The sequence below is a fragment of the Spinacia oleracea genome, unplaced genomic scaffold (assembly GCF_020520425.1).
Source record: "Spinacia oleracea cultivar Varoflay unplaced genomic scaffold, BTI_SOV_V1 SOVchr0_023, whole genome shotgun sequence".
Classification (NCBI taxonomy): Eukaryota; Viridiplantae; Streptophyta; class Magnoliopsida; order Caryophyllales; family Amaranthaceae; genus Spinacia; species Spinacia oleracea.
This window is the reverse complement of record NW_026614351.1, coordinates 16,782-32,411: the sequence shown is the minus strand read 5'-3', so window position 1 is coordinate 32,411 and position 15,630 is coordinate 16,782. Positions and strand designations below refer to the sequence as shown.

The 15,630-nt window shown below is 39.1% G+C and overlaps 1 protein-coding gene across 1 annotated transcript; it reads left to right on the top strand.

Annotated features, from left to right (window-relative positions):
• Positions 1-7,560: 7,560 nt before the first annotated feature.
• Positions 7,561-7,935, top strand: LOC130464978 (uncharacterized; the record flags this gene model as incomplete). Its single annotated transcript, XM_056834079.1, has 1 exon — positions 7,561-7,935. A coding segment is annotated over exon 1 (375 nt), but the record flags the coding sequence as incomplete, so codon positions are not given.
• Between the last annotated feature and the right edge of the window lie 7,695 nt (positions 7,936-15,630).

The window sequence follows — 15,630 nt, the reverse complement described above, 5'->3', positions numbered from 1 at the left end:
TCCAAGGCACCACCAAAACAGAGGGTTACAACAAGGAAGAGGAAAACTGGTGATGATGGAGCAAGCACATCCAAGGCAGCACCAAAAGGGAAGAAATCAAAGCAAGCATGAGGTGGGGACTGTTTAAGGAGCACAGTGGGTGTTTTGGGTAGTTTTTGATCTTGCACATATTCATTAAGTAGAAAACAGATGTAGTTAGTGCAAAGATGTGTTGTAAGTGAAGCTAAAAAACAGATATGCTTCCCATTTTGGTATTTTGTGGAATTTATGCAACAACAATTATGAAATGTGATTTTATTTCTTATTCATTGTGTCTACTTCATGATTACAAATAGTAGGGTTACAAACATCAATATCCCCATTTGAATTACAAGTTTAACTACGTTTTGTTGTTGTTTGAGCTTTTTCTTCATTTGCTTCAATTCCTCTTGCATATTATTGCTTCCCCTGTTTTCAGCACTTTCTCCTTCGTCTAAGCTTCCCCTGTGTTGTCCTTCGAGCTGCTGCCCCCTGTTTTCTTGCTCAACTACTCCCTTGCACCATCTTAGATTGTTGCAAGGATCACACTTGTAGTACAACCTTTGTGGATTGAGCGTTGTATCGGAGCTTCGGATGGCAAATTTCCTACCACAATAACAAAATTTGTTAGGTACTCTAATATATGTGGACTCATTGTGTGTGGAAGATGATTTTGAAACAAAACTCATGATAGAAATCTTATAAGATTAGAAAACCAAAGCAAAACAACAACAAAAGTACATGAACAACCCAGCAAGGGGGCTTTTATAGCCTACCAGAACCAACGGCTACTTTTCATACAAAAAAACTAGCCGTTGGAACAACAAAACTAGCTAAATTTTATGTTAGGGCATTTGGTGAAATAAGTTTGAGATTAGGGGCATTTGGTGAAATAAGTTTGAATTTAGGGGCATTTGGTGAATTAGAAACTTAGCTAACGGCGGACTAACGGCACGTTATTAGTAAGGGTATGGTGGGCATTTGTACGGATGGTGAGGGGTATTTTATGAATTGTTGAAACTTGATGGGCGTTTGGTGAATTTCAGCAAAACTCGAGGGCATTTCATGAAATAACCGTAAAAAATAATAAGAAGGAAAACAAAAGTGCTAAGGAATGAAAAACAAACACAACTGAAATAAATAAAGGGCACCTACACCCTAGCAAGAACTACACTACTCTAGTTCTTCCGGATCATCAAATAAAGTCTTGTAGAGCGCAATGTTCGCGGGGTCCACCTCCACAGGTTTCTGCGCTGCCCCTATATCAATCTCCATAAGAACCGGCTCCTGGACACTAACTTCCAAAGATGCCAAGGCCTCAGAAACATTCTCAGTTTGAACCGTTATAGCCCGCTCAGCCTCAAGGGCACAAACAATGGTGGGAAAAAGATTATCAACATCAACTGGATTAGTCACTGGTTCCACTAGCGGCTGAGCTTTCCTAACCCATACATTGTTCCGGCGACGATCTCCGCGAGAGCTTGCATTTCTTTTAGCAACGGCAGGCCCCTTCATGTTAGGCATCTTCTTAGGCCTAGAACTGGAACGGGGAGGAACTTCCTTTCGCTTTCGATCAGGACGAGCTTTCACAGTCTTAATACCATGGGTGCGAGGATTGGCAGAATCACGGCCCTCATACCTAACCCGAATACGAGGTATCAAAAGCTCAGCCGGCTCACCATTTCGAGCCTCGGTCCTCACAGCTTTATCATCGGAACTCATCCACAACTTGTAGTTTTCGGAAAGACCCACAAAACCATTTGTAGCCACAGCCCAACGCGGGAGACCATCATAATACTTAGCCCATGCTTGAACCCGTGCTTGTGAAAAGGCCGCTACTTTAGGTGGTACTGTATCAGAAAATGGGATAGTCTGCCTTAAGCCGTATTGACGCATGACTCGGTAAGGAAAGATATAAATGGGCCGAGATAGCCCCAGCAAAGATACATAAACCGACACATCAGAACCCCCTGTCATAGTAGTCAAACCCCACCACGGTACCACCCACTTAATAGAACATATACCATGAGTAAAAAAGGAAGCCCACTCGGCCTCGTCCTGGCCTCGGTGCAAATACTTTCGATTACCCAAGGCTATACGACGATAATGTTTAGGATCGACAGGAGTTTCTAAAAGCCTAAGTCGTTCCATGAGCCAAATCTGCAGAAAGAACGGGTACGATCAGATCAAAAAAATAATAAATAAACAAACGAAACCTGGGGCGCAGTTTCAACGCCCAGGGCCAGGCGCCAAAAATTCTAACGCCCAGCCCTGGGCGCTGAAAATCAGCTCCAGGCAGGACGAACGAAAAAATATAAAAAATATGTGTGCGCAAACGAAAGATCGATTACCTGCAGCAATAGGGGGCTCCCCTTAAAATATTCAGATTTGGCATTCTTCTTCAGCTCATCCGCACTCAACAAAGTCTCGGCAACAACCAATGGCATAATAGAATAGCAACTTTCCATCTGGCTAATCAAGGGGATCAACCTTATGTCACCGAACTTGCCATTGTTATTCGACAGCAAATAATGATTCAACAAGCAAAATACAAGGGCCCGAATGTTCAATTTCTGTTCGGTCATATTTTTACTAGGTCTAAAGTGATGTTTTACAAGGTTTGCCAAATCAACCTCATCACCCACAACAATCTCAGCAAGCATGTTAGCATCTAGTCCTAGGAAAGCCCCATGGTTGTTCTACCCTCTTCAATGGTGCCAGGGGTGGCAGGAGTAGCATTAGTAGGATAACCAAGGATCGCAGCAAATTCATCTGGCAAAGGACATATTTCATTGCCCCGAAAGTCAAAAACATGGTGATCAGAATCCCAAAAGCTCAGGGCTGCACACAGAAAGTTATAATCAATATTAATTTGTTGTAAGCCTAAAAGTGCCTCTAAGTGGTATTCTTTCAACAAAGCCTTTTCTGTAGGAGTAAGGGCTCTTAGCCAACGCCTGACAGCTCGTTGGAGGGAGAAGGGAGGAATCGACATGACAAAAGCAAGGAAGAATCAAAGCTAAGTAATTACGAGAGAAAGGAAGATTGAGAGTGATAGAAAAGAAGGACGTATCTAACCCCTATATATACCTGAAGACATCAAGTGACATCCTGATCCCATTCGGAAACGCGTCAAGAAATCCGAAAACCAAAAATTGCCAGGATAAAACTTTCAGCGCCCACGGCTGGGCGCCGAAATGATTAACGCCTAGCCTTGGGCGCCGAAAATGCAGCCCAAGGCCCGGATCTCGCAAAACGCGGAACAGGAAAGGACTTAAAACCGTGTTGGTAGACACGTGGCCCTATTGAAATCAAGATCAAGCCCAAAAGCACCATTAGCACCCAAATAGTGAAAATGAATAAAACTTGTCGAAACTTAGACTCGTCTCAAGGAATATATATGTGTACATTTTTCAAAACAAATATAAGCAAAATAAATATCAAGGTCATTCTTCGAAACACAAAAAAATATTATTAAGTCGTTGGTTTCTCAAATAAAAAAATGTTTGTTTGTCAAAGGATTAATCCGGGCCAAGCTAAACCTGATATTATTGAAAAATAAACTCTGTCGCCCGGAAAACGAATGCGCACTCCACGACTTCGTCAAAATAGCATACCACTATAAAGGTCGCTCGCACATACGAGCACGATCCCAAACATGATTAAAAGACGTTATAGAATACGTACCTTTCTTGACAAGAAATGACCGTCAAGCCCGAACGCTTGGGGGCTCGAAAGAAAATATATACTCCAATGAAGAGTGTGCGAAGTTAAAATCATATCCCTGGACTACGCTATACACAGTCCCGTGTTTGGATAATCTCAAAGAGAAAAACGGATTTCGACCTCAGAATAAAGGTCGCCGTTGATACTTGTACATGGTCCTCTGATAAAAAACCAAGTGGTGGCAAAATTGAGCCGTAAAAACTAGCTCAAAACCATGAAAGAAGATGACCACAAGACAATGGTCCGTCTAAACACGTTGTCAACCCACATTCAAGTTGCAACTAAATCCGAGCATCCCTCGAAAGAATTCTCTCTTACAGGAATAAATAAAAAAGAAATTCTCAAAAGAAATCCCAAGAACGAATGAAATAGGGACTGCCCCACCTCGATCGGACAAGATCGCGCCATGAACCATGCGGGTCCCAAATCAAAAGGACGACTTCAGGTTCGCCCACCTTCGGCAGGCGGGGTCTGCGCCACTAACCGCGCAAGTCCTCAGTTTTCCCTTTTTCCAAAAATTAAAGGATTGGTTTTCCGTTTTTCCAAAAAAGAACGATGTGCTGGATTTTCCTTCGTTTTACGTCCCATAAAAACAAGGGGGTTTTCTCGTTTAGCTAACCCTGAAAATGAGAATCTTTAAAAACATTTAACCTCGTGATTGGGCTTGGCCAGGCCCAATCGCACTTTATAGCTTTGATTTCAAAAACATCTGTAGCTACTTCCAATGACAAAGTGAGGGAGTTTCTACTCATATTTAGATACTTCTAATGACAAAGTGAGGGAGTTTCTATACTATCCGTTGATAAATCCCAATGACACGTGAGGGATATGTCAACACTTCAAGTGATGACCCTTAAGTCAAATGTTATCACTCGGGGGCTCGTGAGACCCTCGCAAAACAAGTCACATACACTATGGCTTGTGTGACGCACTCCGTCCAGTACTTTGACCATCGTCTCATCCCGAGACTCATTCAAAGTGGGGGCTAACTGTAGACACCTACTTTTGTCCCCATTCCCGAAATGGAAGGTTCGATGATGAGAACATAAATCTCCACTTGGCAACGCATCTCCTATAAAATAACGAATCTCGATCACCCTTTTCATTTCACCCAAAACTGCTATTTATAGAAACCTGCTAAAAATAGTAACTGCCGTAACGGGTAGTTGCTAAAAGTGGCAAGACATAAAGATAGAAACCTGTCGGAATTAGGTGTTGCACTCCAACATAAATCCTAAAAGAGATAGAATTTGCAAGAGGAACCCTATTCTTAGTATAATTCGAAAATAAGAGTTACGTATTAATTAAAATCCTAACGAACCTAGAGTTCGTAACGGGCCCAGACGCATTCCGTCATAAAGTTGATACGCACTAAAAGACTCGGATAAGTCTCAAAGACTCCGTATTCCACGAGTCCAAATCTGACAAGGAAATACGGCCCAGACCCTATTTTCAACGCTTGGCTCTGGGCGCCGAAGCCGAAATCTTCGGCGCCCAGCCCTGGGCGCTGAAATTACCTGGGTACGTGTTCTCTCCTAATTCTTCTTGGATTAGAGCTCTACAACTCAATCTTTCCACGAACTCTTCCCTATAAATACTGCCCCAAATTCGACGTGAAAAGAACACAACACACAACACACAATTCATATTCTGAGTATTGAATCTAACCCCTAAGCCTAAGCCTCACGCTGCGAAATTGATCCCGCGTTCTGTCGCAATTGATCCAAAAATCGAACAGAACGTATCCTGTCCCTTGTAGCTGAAGAATTAAGCCCGGAAACTTGAGATTCGTTAAATAAAAGGAGAAATAGCAAAGCCAAAGTGGTTAGTGTTCTGAGAACCATGACGCACCTCTCAAGGGTGCGTCGTAATGTGTCCCTTTGCATGATTTAATCGCTTTCCTCGCCCTTTTATAAAACTGTTAAACTATTAAATCTGATTGTTCTATCACGCCTAATAAAGATAATATCTTGGGAAATTGAACTATCATGCTAGGTCCCTTAAATCAATCTAAACAAGATAATCACGATCGATCTAGTATTATGTGTTGCATATTGTTAAAATCAATTCAGATTAGTTTAATAGTTAACGCATGTCCCTTCAATTATTTATGCTGAGCTAGTAAGGATATCCTGCCTTTGGAGTTATCGAAGAGCGAGTACTCCTCTCGGTAGTTACAGTTCCCTGAACCCTCAATCTCTACCTTGCGGGTGTACGTTGAGAGATCCCCACACCAGGGATCACAAGGGAACCTATGGCCGTCGTGGTCAAACATAATTGCACTCCCTTTATGTCACGATAACCGGGTTTTGTCAGTTTTTCTCATTGTCGTTAAAAACTGAATGGCGACTCCTATATTACTAGTCAATTGGGTGTAAACTCACAGGAAATCCAAATACACTTGATTTGACAAAAAGAAACGTCACGCCCACGAGGGACGAGGTCACGCATTAGCCTCGTGCTTTTTCGACCCCCCTCACAGCGACTCCTATATTACTAGTCGATTGGGTGTAAACTCACAGGAAATCCAATTACACTTGATCTGACAACGTCACGCCCACGAGGGACGAGGTCACCCATTAGCCTCGTGCTTTTTCGACCCCCTCACAATGCGTTGAGCAGGAAATCCAGTCATTCAGTCAATTCTATGTGGGTACTCCCAGATAAGTTGTGTGAAGAATTCTCGAGGTTGAACTTGGAGGTTAAGGAGTATGGAGAGGTGGAATCTGAAATAAAAATTTATTCTATGACTATTACCCCTACCATATTTGAGAAGATTAGAAGTGGTCAACCTGATGATGTCAAGCTAAAAAGGGCGATATCTAAAATGGAGAACGGTGAAATAGGACCTTTTAAGATGCATGATGATGGTAGCATTCGCTATGAGGGTCGGTGGTGTGTTCCAATGAAGTGTGACGACATAAAGAACCAGTTGATGAAAGAAGGACACTTCACGCCCTACTCGGTACACCCCGGAGGCGACAAGCTTTATAAGGATCTCAAGCAACATTTCTGGTGGCCTAGAATGAAGAGGGAAGTCGCTGAATTTGTCTCCAGATGTATGACATGCCAGAAGGTGAAAGCTGAGAGAAGCAAACCTAAGGGATTACTTCAGCCTTTAGATGTTCCAAAATGGAAGTGGGATTCGATATCTATGGATTTTGTGACTGCCTTACCTCTGACTAAAACCGGAAAGAACACTATTTGGGTCGTAGTAGATCGTTTGACCAAGACTGCTAGGTTCATTCCGATGAAAGATACATGGTCGATGGAGCAAATGGCAGCTGCGTATGTAAAGAATATTGTGAAACACAATGGTGTACCTAAAAACATTGTTTCTGATAGAGATGCGAGGTTTCTTTCGAACTTTTGGGAGAAAGTGCATTTGGCGTTTGGAACGCAATTGAAGTATAATACTGCATTCCACCCAACAACAGACGGTCAGACTAAGAGGACCATTCAGAACTTAGAAGACATGCTTAGAGCTTGTGCCATTAATTTCAAAGGTTCATGGGAAGAGCAGTTGGACTTAGTAGAATTTTCCTATAATAATAGCTACCATTCAAGTATAGGAATGGCCCCTTATGAAGCTCTCTATGGAAGAAAATGTAGAAGCCTGTTATGCTGGAGTGATGTGACTGACCAAGTGGTGCTAGGCCCTGAGTATTTGCATAACACAATTGAGAAAGTCCGAATTATTCAAGAGAGGATGAGGGCGGCACAAGATAGATAGAAATAATAGCTGATCAGGATCGTCGCCAAGCTGTCTTTGAAGTAGGAGAAAAGGTGTTGTTGAAAGTATCTCCAACCAAAGGTGTTATGAGATTTGGTAAAAAGGGAAATCTTAGCCCGAGGTATATTGGTCCCTATGAAGTGTTAGAAAGAGTTGGAGAATTTGCTTATAGACTCGCCATGCCAACCGAGTTGTCTAAGGTACATGACGTTTTCCACATTTCACAACTCAAGAAGTATATCCATGACCTGTCGCATGTGATTGAGCCAGAAATAGTGGAATTGGATGAGACATTGACTTATGAAGAGAAACCCATAAAAATATTAGATGAGAAAGTGAGAAAAACAAGAAACAAGGAGGTGAAAATAGTAAAAGTCTTATGGTCGAACCATCAAACTGAAGAGGCTACTTGGGAAGCAGCTGATACCATGAGACAGAAATACCCTGAATTGTTTGACCAGGTATTTATTAGAGTTACGGGGACGTAACTCTCTTTAAGGAGGATGGATTTTAATACTCTAATGTTACATCTATTTTAAAGCATCATTTTATTTGTAATTATCAGTGTTATGACACTTTAAGATTCCAGATTCGAGGACGAATCTTCCGTTTAGGAGGGTAGATTGTAATAACCCTTGTTTTATCTCTAACAATACTAGTTATTGTAGTAAAATAAAATATTATTTTATCAATAAACATAATTTTTATATTAAATTTTATAAATATTAGCTATTACCCCTTATTAAATTTTATAAATATTAGCAATTACCTTAAATCTATAAGTATTACTTTATTATTCTAATAACTTACCATGATTTACGTATTTTAAATTGTTTTCACCTACACAATTAGTGGGAGGCACCTACACCAAATCAACCGCATGATTCATTGATCTTCATCACCAAGTAACCCCTAATATCTCGCATAACTGATTAGAACTCAAGATTTTATTTATCACAATCTTATTATGAGTTGACTTGCCCGACAAACTTAGGATCATAACTCAAGCCACCGTGATTTTATCCCATCCGTCTCTAACAAACTTCCCGGAGCTAACAAACTAAACTACTTATCTTTTAATCATGCTTATCATTATCTTATTCCGGTTAAGTAGTATCTTAACCCTTAACCTCACACCTTTAGGATTTCTTATAAATACTGACTTTGTCATAATTCCTAGGGTTTGGCAAAAACATATTACTCCCTCACATCCTCGCCAGAAGAACCACTCAAGAAAACTAAAAATAAACCTCGATCGCGGAAGTTGGTTTCTACCTACTTTCGGCTGCACCGAAACACCACTAAACTACACCGAAAACTACCGTGAAAAACACTACCTTGTAGTCTGCATCATCTCCTACACACTTGGCTTTACACTTTAGAAAACGGACCGATAACGAAGAATCCGTAGAGCGGGAAGATCCCTATTAGTGTGCGTGTACGCAGTCTTTGAAACTATATAAGCAGTTAAGGTAAGTTACTATGTTCATCTTTTGCCGAACCCTATAAAATATAGTTTTGATGTGAGAATGTGTAATATGTGTATATATGCGATCTCTGTGATGTTGGCTAGAGGAATAGGTATAATATATTTCATGAGCTTGATGATAGCTATTAATCTCGAAATAGTCCCAGACTAAATTGGTAGAGTACTAGTGTTCATGATTACTCATGCTATTATTATAAACCTGTATTTATGCCCAATTGATTTATACCTTTTGAGTTTTAAAGAGTAGATGCATGCAGTAGAGTAGTTCCAATGAGTTTACTCATGGTGGATTTGGGTTTGTTTGGCAGTAATATAATGTATAGTAGGACCTTATTTTCTTTCTGCCAGCATAACTTATGACGAGCCACATGTAACATTGGCTGGTGAACTAAGATAATTCAGACAACTATAATGCTGTTATATACGGTTATCCAACTATAATGCTGTTATAGGGGCAGTGGTTTACTAAGTATTTTATATGCATGTCAACGCTCTAATAAAACACTAATCAGTTAAAGTGAAATACACTTGGTTGGTAAGACATTTTAGGCAGGATCCCCTAAGGTGATGAACACATTGGTGGTAAGACACAACGTGTCTCAATATTTTTAGTCGGAGCTAAATAGCACGACCTAGGCTTATTCTACCCCTTTGAGTTAAAAACACTCACTGGGGGGTGTGCACACTTAAGGACTAAGACCTATTTTGGTGGTTACACCCATTAAGGTGGTACTTGAACTACATTTATGGTGGAATTATCTTGTTCTCTTACCTCTAAGTAATTAACTATTAAATTATGGACTGTGTGCGTGTGCTTGCTATGTGCTATTTGTGCGTGAAATGTTTTAAAATAAAATGTTTTCCAAAGTAAGGAAAAAGGTTTCCGAAAATGTTTTACGGGGTGAAGTAGTACTTACTCAATTTCCACTGATTTGTGGTTTCCTTTCTGTATATGTTTTTCAATTTACAGGTATGCGTGGCACGTCATGAGCGACCGTTTCACAACAACTAGTAGCAAGTTATTAATAACGCAGATCACCTAAAGACAATCAGTTGGGTTTTATTCAATTCAGTTTGTAACAACATTTTGGGTAGTTGGTTTAAGTTATTTAATTATGACAATATTGGTTTATTTATAAAGGTTGGATTATTGATGGATAAAATAGCCTTACATTTGGGTTGTAGCCTAAATGTGGCGGTAATACCCTTAATTTATTGTTTTATGCTTTCGCTATAAGTCCTAAACAGGTATGGAAATTGGGGGTGTTACAATGCTAGCCTAACAGTTGGAGCATGAGGTTCGGTACTCGATGACACCAAGTTCAAAGTGAACGACCAACGTTTGAAGCTATACAGTACTGAAGGAGCGTTTATTGAAAAATTGGAGACGATCTATCTCTCCGATCCACCCATCGACGCTTGATTTTTGAGGTTTGGAGTCAAGCTAATGACTTAAAACGAGCGCTTATCGGGAGGCAACCCGATTTCTAATTTTCCCTCTTTTCATTTTTTCATTTATTTCAATTTTAATTTTTTTTCTATTTTAATTTAGTTTTTTATTTTTATTTGGTTCATTTATTGAAAAAAAAATAGAAACAACAAAAGCAAAAAAATATTTTACTTTGAGTTCACTTGAACATAATTTTATTTTATTTTTTGATTACTTTTCGTTAATCGTATTTATTTATTTATTTATTTATTTCGTCCAATTTTACTAACGATTATTTTCCTTTGAGTTCACTTGAATTCATAATTTTATTTTATGTTTAGATTAGTTTTCATTAATTGTATTTATTTATTTATTTAGTTTGTCCGTTTAGTTTTACTAACGATTCTAACTTTTGAGTTTAGCAGTGCTTGAATTTCCCTTTTTTTAGGATTATAGGTGCAAGATCAAGTAAATTCCGGAAATCCGATGCATCGACAAGTTTTTGCATGCCATAATAATGCAGCGACGAGCTTCACAAATGTTGCTGTGCTCACAAGCTTGCATCCCGACCAGCACTCGCACATTCCAGCGCTCGCCCAACGAGCTAGCTGGTCGCACTTCGTTGTGCGCACAAACCAACGACTACCCAGCAGCCTCGCTGAATGTTTTGGCCCAATTTCACAACTCTTTGCCTTGCTCGCTGGATTACCAACGACTACGCTGGTTTTGCCGCCCATCCCTGTTCAAAAAGAAAAAAAAAAAAATTAAAATCTCCCCAGCCATGAGCACCACCCCCCCCCCCCCCGACGCCAGCCATCTCCCTCCAGCCATCATCACCCGTCGAACGTCAACCACAACCGCCTCCGCCCACGTGTCGCACCGGCGGTCGGCGCACCACCCGCCACCTACAACTCGCCCAACCAACACCACCCTCTCCCACGCACGAAACACCACCACCCGTCACCTGCTTGTTCTCCCTCGCCCAACCAACCACCACACCACCGACAACACGGTGGTCGGCGCACCGCCTCACACCAGCCCACCATCCGCCACTTTCCCTCCCACTATCCCCTCAAATCTCCCACCTTCACCATTATTTGTTCATGAATTTAAAACCCTAGCTTTTGAAATCAATTTGGGGGGTTTTGATTCTTTGTGGGCATTGACAAATTGTGTAGTATTGTGGGTCGTTTGCGGAATTCACGTGAGTTCGCAATCAAATTCTGGTCTTTGTGGTGCACAAAGGTATTAAAATTTCAAATTTCCCAAACTTTATTAACTTGAATCGATTTTTGAAAAGAAAATGAGAATTTTGATATTAATATTGGTTGTTGAATTCGAATTGTTGTTGTTGGTTGTGAATATTATATGAATTTTTTGTTGAGATTGGTTAACGCTCGTTGGTTGTTGAGTTTGAATTATTAGCATTGAGCGAATATTATTATTGCTTGGATTGCTTGTTGGGATTGATCTGGAATCTTGAAGTATGCATCATCTTGGCTGATTGGAGTATTTTAAATTGTGGTTATTGCGTCATGAAACCAACTAAACTAACTAGCTCTCACCCAAATCCACCACATCCACGGAGATTGGCTCTTTCCTCGTCAGTTTGAAACTTCTGGCCACATCTCTTCTACAGTCGACAGTCATGCCGAGTCATACTCGGCCAACGAGGCTTATCACGAGTGAGCACTTTCCATCTCTCTCCCTTGTTTGAGTTATTTTGTTGCTATTTTCACAGTGAGGGCACTATGTTTTGTTTAGCTTGGGGGAGGGATATCTATCTTTATTGCTTTCTAGTATAATGTTATTATTTTTTTAGGTGTTGTACGCTTTGTACCATCCATTAGGGATGGGAGTTTACGTGCAACGAAAAAAATGTACTGCTTTCCTAGTGTTATTGTTCAATTCAGTTGCATTTTTTTTACTTGCATTCATATGTCTTCATACTCTTCATTGTGTATTTGACTTTCAAACCGTGTTCGGACTTTACTTGACTCTCTTGAGCTTCTTTTGAACTTAGTTATGATTCTGAAATTCAGTCGGTTGTGATATACATTGATAACTGCTTGGCATTGTGTGAACCAATTGAATGGTATGCGGTAAGATGTTGGTCTCGTGTCAAGAATAGCTAGCCAATTATCTTGTAGGTCACCTTACTATGTGTTTGTGTGATTGATGTGACTTGTTGTCGTATGATTTTGGCTTGAGATTCATTCGTAGTTTAGTTGCAACTCACGCATGCCGCGTATGACAGAGGCCATTCTCTTAGGAAGCCTTCAGACGAATTTAGAAACACCAGTTCTTGCCTTTCATACCCATGTTGTAGGCTTGTCCGTTTATTCTTTTAACTCCACAAAATTGAGCCCTATTAGCCTCGTTGGTTACTTGTCCCGAGTCTAGCTTGGGGGAGCTTCGGTGTTCGTAATGGCTTCATTGATGTTTATTGATTGGTACTCTAAGCCAATAGTTCGTGGTTCGAGGCTATGTTTGGATTTGTGGTTCGGAAATGGTGTATATTCTTGTTGGCACCCAAGCTTGTAATAGTTAGCATTAGTATTTATTTTTGTACTTTTGTTTTCATCATTTTATTTCATATAAAAAAAAAGAAAAAAAATATATAAAAAAAAGAAAAAAAAAAAGAGAAAAAAAAAATTCAAAAATAAATAAATTATAGATTCAAAAAAATATGTTATTCATTTTGTATATAATTTGAAGGCAAAGAAAGGGGATTGAAGAAAGATCATTGACATTATATTATGTTTTTCCCCTTGGTTATAACTTGGTTGATTGTTCGGGTTTCATGGTTCGATGGAGTTGGATTTTCGGCATTTTTCACACCGACACATATAGTTCACCTTTGCTCCCTAAGTTGGACCTTACTCTCACTTTTTTCCAAATTATACCCTACCCTTTCTTTTTACCTAGCCCCATTACAAGCTTATAATAAAGACCTCTTGATCGGCATGTTTGTTTTGTGATTGAGTGAAAATTGTTTCTTGCTATTGTCATCTTACCACATGTTACATCATATATTTATATTCTACAAGGTATGCGGCGACGACTAGCTTGATTGAGAATAGTTTGTGGCTAAGCTTGGTTGTTTCAATTGTGGATCATGATGCTTTGTGGTTCTATTTGTACCCGAGCTAGATTTCTGTCTCAATAACTCTGTTTGATTGTTTGCTCGAGAGTTGGGTTGGTCTTACCATGGTTTTATGAAAGTCATGTGCTTCTTATTTCTCTATCTTTGGTTTAGTGTTGCTTGAGGACAAGCAATAATCTAGCTTGTGGGAATTTGATGAGTCGTATTTGTATAGGGTATTTTAGGCGCATTTAGGTTGCATTATTAGGCATTTATATCATTTTAGTTGCATTTAGGGTCACATTTGCATAAGGTATCGTTGTTGTACTCTATTACGCCCCATTTACGTTTTCTTTAATGTTTCAGGTGATTTTACGGTCATTTGGATGCTTTTGGAGTGTTTTGAGTTGATTTGAATGATGAACGGATGGGATGTTGACTTGAGGATCATTACATGTCTCTAGGGATAATTTTAAGTCAACAACGAAGCTAAACGTTATTTTTCTAAGAATCAAAACGAAAAAGTGTTCACTCTTCTGATGATATCTCAAGTTCTACATGTCGGAACGAGACGATTTGATTGGGCTAGAAAGTAGGCTTAAAGAGCTTACCAACGATAGGTCACACGTCCCTATATGCATTGTAGAACAAAAGTTATGACATAAATAAGGTGACTCGACTATCCGATTCGCCAACAGCCCACAACGCTAGCCCGACTCTTCTCCGTGGGCGCGAAAACCAGCAACCGACCAGCGGGCCCGCTGGTTTCTGCGCCCAACTGAATTCCGCGCGGAATCATGTGCGTTCTTTTCGTGATCGTTCAATTAAATCGTAACTTCTGTAATTATTATTATTTCCTATTTTGTTTAGAATTTAGGAAGCATATAAATACTTCAAGGGAATTAATTTATTTCCCTTATGCTTTTATTTCCCTTATGTTTTACTTTTCCTAGAATTCCTTTTTCACGTCATTTTTGTTCTCTTTTTCGTTGAAACCTAGCTTTTTCCTTTCTTTAATTCATCAATCTAGAGGTAATTTTTTATTTTTTTTCTTTAATTCATTATTATTGTTTTGGTTCCTTAGAATAATTTGTCCTTTGATTATGGAATTCATGTTTATTATTTCTTTCATGTTTGTTAATTCAATTATGAGCGAGTAGTCGTTTTCTAGGGCTAAGTAAGGGAAGCCATGTTTATACCATGATTGTTATGCATTAAAGTTTGTAAATTTATAGATTATTGTTTGAGTAATTCCAATTGATTTGTTTTAATTGTTGATTCATGTAATTGTTCAATATCATGGATTGATTATCTAGCTAATAGGAATTAGAATTGAAAGATCAAATTCTTAGAGGCTTGGTGCAGTTGGCGATTCTGATTATGCTAGCGACCGTACTGCATATGTTGAATTGAAAGTGTTAAGACCCGACCGTAGGATTAACATGTACTTTAATTACTCGGCTTAGTTTATTCATTGTCAAATTGATTTGTGTTCTTGTATTGGTATAAGCATGGTGAACCGGACAGATGCCCTAGACCTTTAATTCATTTATAAATCCAACGTTTATATTATTTCTCTAGTTTCATTAGTTTATAAACCAAATTCAACTTTCGTTTATTGAAATAGTTCGTATAATTGGTCAAAAACTAATTGAACTTGTCTCCCTGTGGGATCGACCCGTATTTGCAAAGTATCTGCTAACAACAGACGCTGTGCACTTGCAGTATCACTTTTTAACTCATCAAATATATAACCGCTTATTCGGTTGGAGGTTTTATGTTGACTAAAAAAAAAAGTGAAACGATTTTCTTACTTACGTGGATGATAGAAAGGGAAATAAAATAAAATGGGGCATATTTTTATAATTTCAGATTCTTCTAGCATTTTTATCGGAAATCGCTCTATTACTTATTCTGGAAATTGAAAATCTATACCGTATTATACTAAAATAGAGGGAAGTGGATGGGGAGCTTATAAATATCGCTCTTTGATTGTCTCTCTTATAGTATAAATAACTAGTATAGTACTCATGCGATGCACGATTTATAATATAAATATAAATTTATATAAAATCTAAACTATATTCGTAGAAATTTATCGTCAAAATATCGCTTATAAAAATTATCCTAATATTAATGATGGATAAATTTAT